We start from the raw sequence: 1,201 nt of genomic DNA, 5'->3' as shown, positions 1-1,201 counted from the left end.
GAGACTTCATCAGTTCTGTTCAACAGGAGCAGGAGACATTTATCATTTATGCTTCAGTCCTTTGATGCCCAACAATGTCTCATAACAACTGATATGTATGTATTGCATTGTTGAAAGGTATTGCACTGAGGGTTATTGTCCAATCATATTGTCGTGGGTCAAGTGTTCATCAAAGTGACAGCTCGGGGGAAGAAACTGTCCTTTTGCCTGGTCGTCTTGGCGCACAGTGACCTGTAACGCCGTCCAGAGAGGAGGAGTTCAAACACATTGTTTCCCGGATGTGAGGGGTCTGCAATGATCTTCTCTGCCCTCCTTTTGACCCATGAGGTGTACAGGTCCTCCACATGATTCACAAATGTAAGGTAATTAGGTGTACACTATAATAAAAAACAAAAATTCCACCAAATCAATTTTGAATTGATATTTTAGGCAAAAGGGAACACAAGCCTGTTCTCAGTAAACACTCCTGATAATTGATCAGCGCATGGCGTCATAAATGGCATGTAATGAAATACTAGTAACTACTGTGGAGGAAATTCTAAAGTGAGTCTGGAGAAATAAGGGATGAACAGCCAAGTTTCCTTTATGTGTTTTATTTCTTGCACGAAAGATCAGTCAGTCATACAGAATGTGTAGTAATTAGGAGCTAATAATTCACTGGAATAGTGTCTCCCAGTCAGTTCTCCACTAACTAATATGGAGGCATATTCATAACATCAGAAGTTATTAGGGATGTACTTATGATCGACACAGCTCATTCCTCATGCATTACTTGTGTGTTCCTCAGTTGTTCCTTAGAAACTACACACATTTTGATATACTGTATTGTAAAGTGTTACCCAATAATCAGGTATTATTAATGTGAAATGTGCCATTGTGCATAATGAGTACTTTTGCTTTTGGTACTTTAAGTTTATTTTGATATTAAGACTTCTGCTGTTTTACTTAAGTAATATTTTTATGCAGGACCTTTACTTGTAACAGAGTATTCTTACATTGTGGTGTTGCTACTTTTACTTAAATAATATGACTACTTCTTCCTTCTTCCACCACTGCATTTCACAAAACACAGGTCAAGGTCAAAGGTCAAAGTGTTTATTTGTCATATGCACAGTTAGGAGACATGTTTCCATGTACAATGAAATTCTTATTTTGCCATCCACATGAATGCCACACAATACAAGTGAAATATAAAGTAGAT

General features: G+C 37.5%; 1 protein-coding gene across 1 annotated transcript in view; it reads left to right on the top strand.

Annotated features, from left to right (window-relative positions):
- Positions 1–317: 317 nt before the first annotated feature.
- Positions 318–1,201, top strand: part of LOC109953704 (nectin-1-like) — a 3,860-nt gene continuing 2,976 nt past the window's right edge. Inside the window, exon 1 of the mRNA XM_020589173.1 lies at positions 318–357. Within this exon, the coding sequence (XP_020444829.1) occupies positions 345–357 (13 nt within the window). The 5' untranslated portion in view covers positions 318–344. The remainder of the gene's footprint in view (positions 358–1,201) is intronic.

Source organism: Monopterus albus, unplaced genomic scaffold (assembly GCF_001952655.1).
Source record: "Monopterus albus unplaced genomic scaffold, M_albus_1.0 scaffold1054.1, whole genome shotgun sequence".
Classification (NCBI taxonomy): Eukaryota; Metazoa; Chordata; class Actinopteri; order Synbranchiformes; family Synbranchidae; genus Monopterus; species Monopterus albus.
This window is presented reverse-complemented; position numbering and strand designations above follow the sequence as displayed.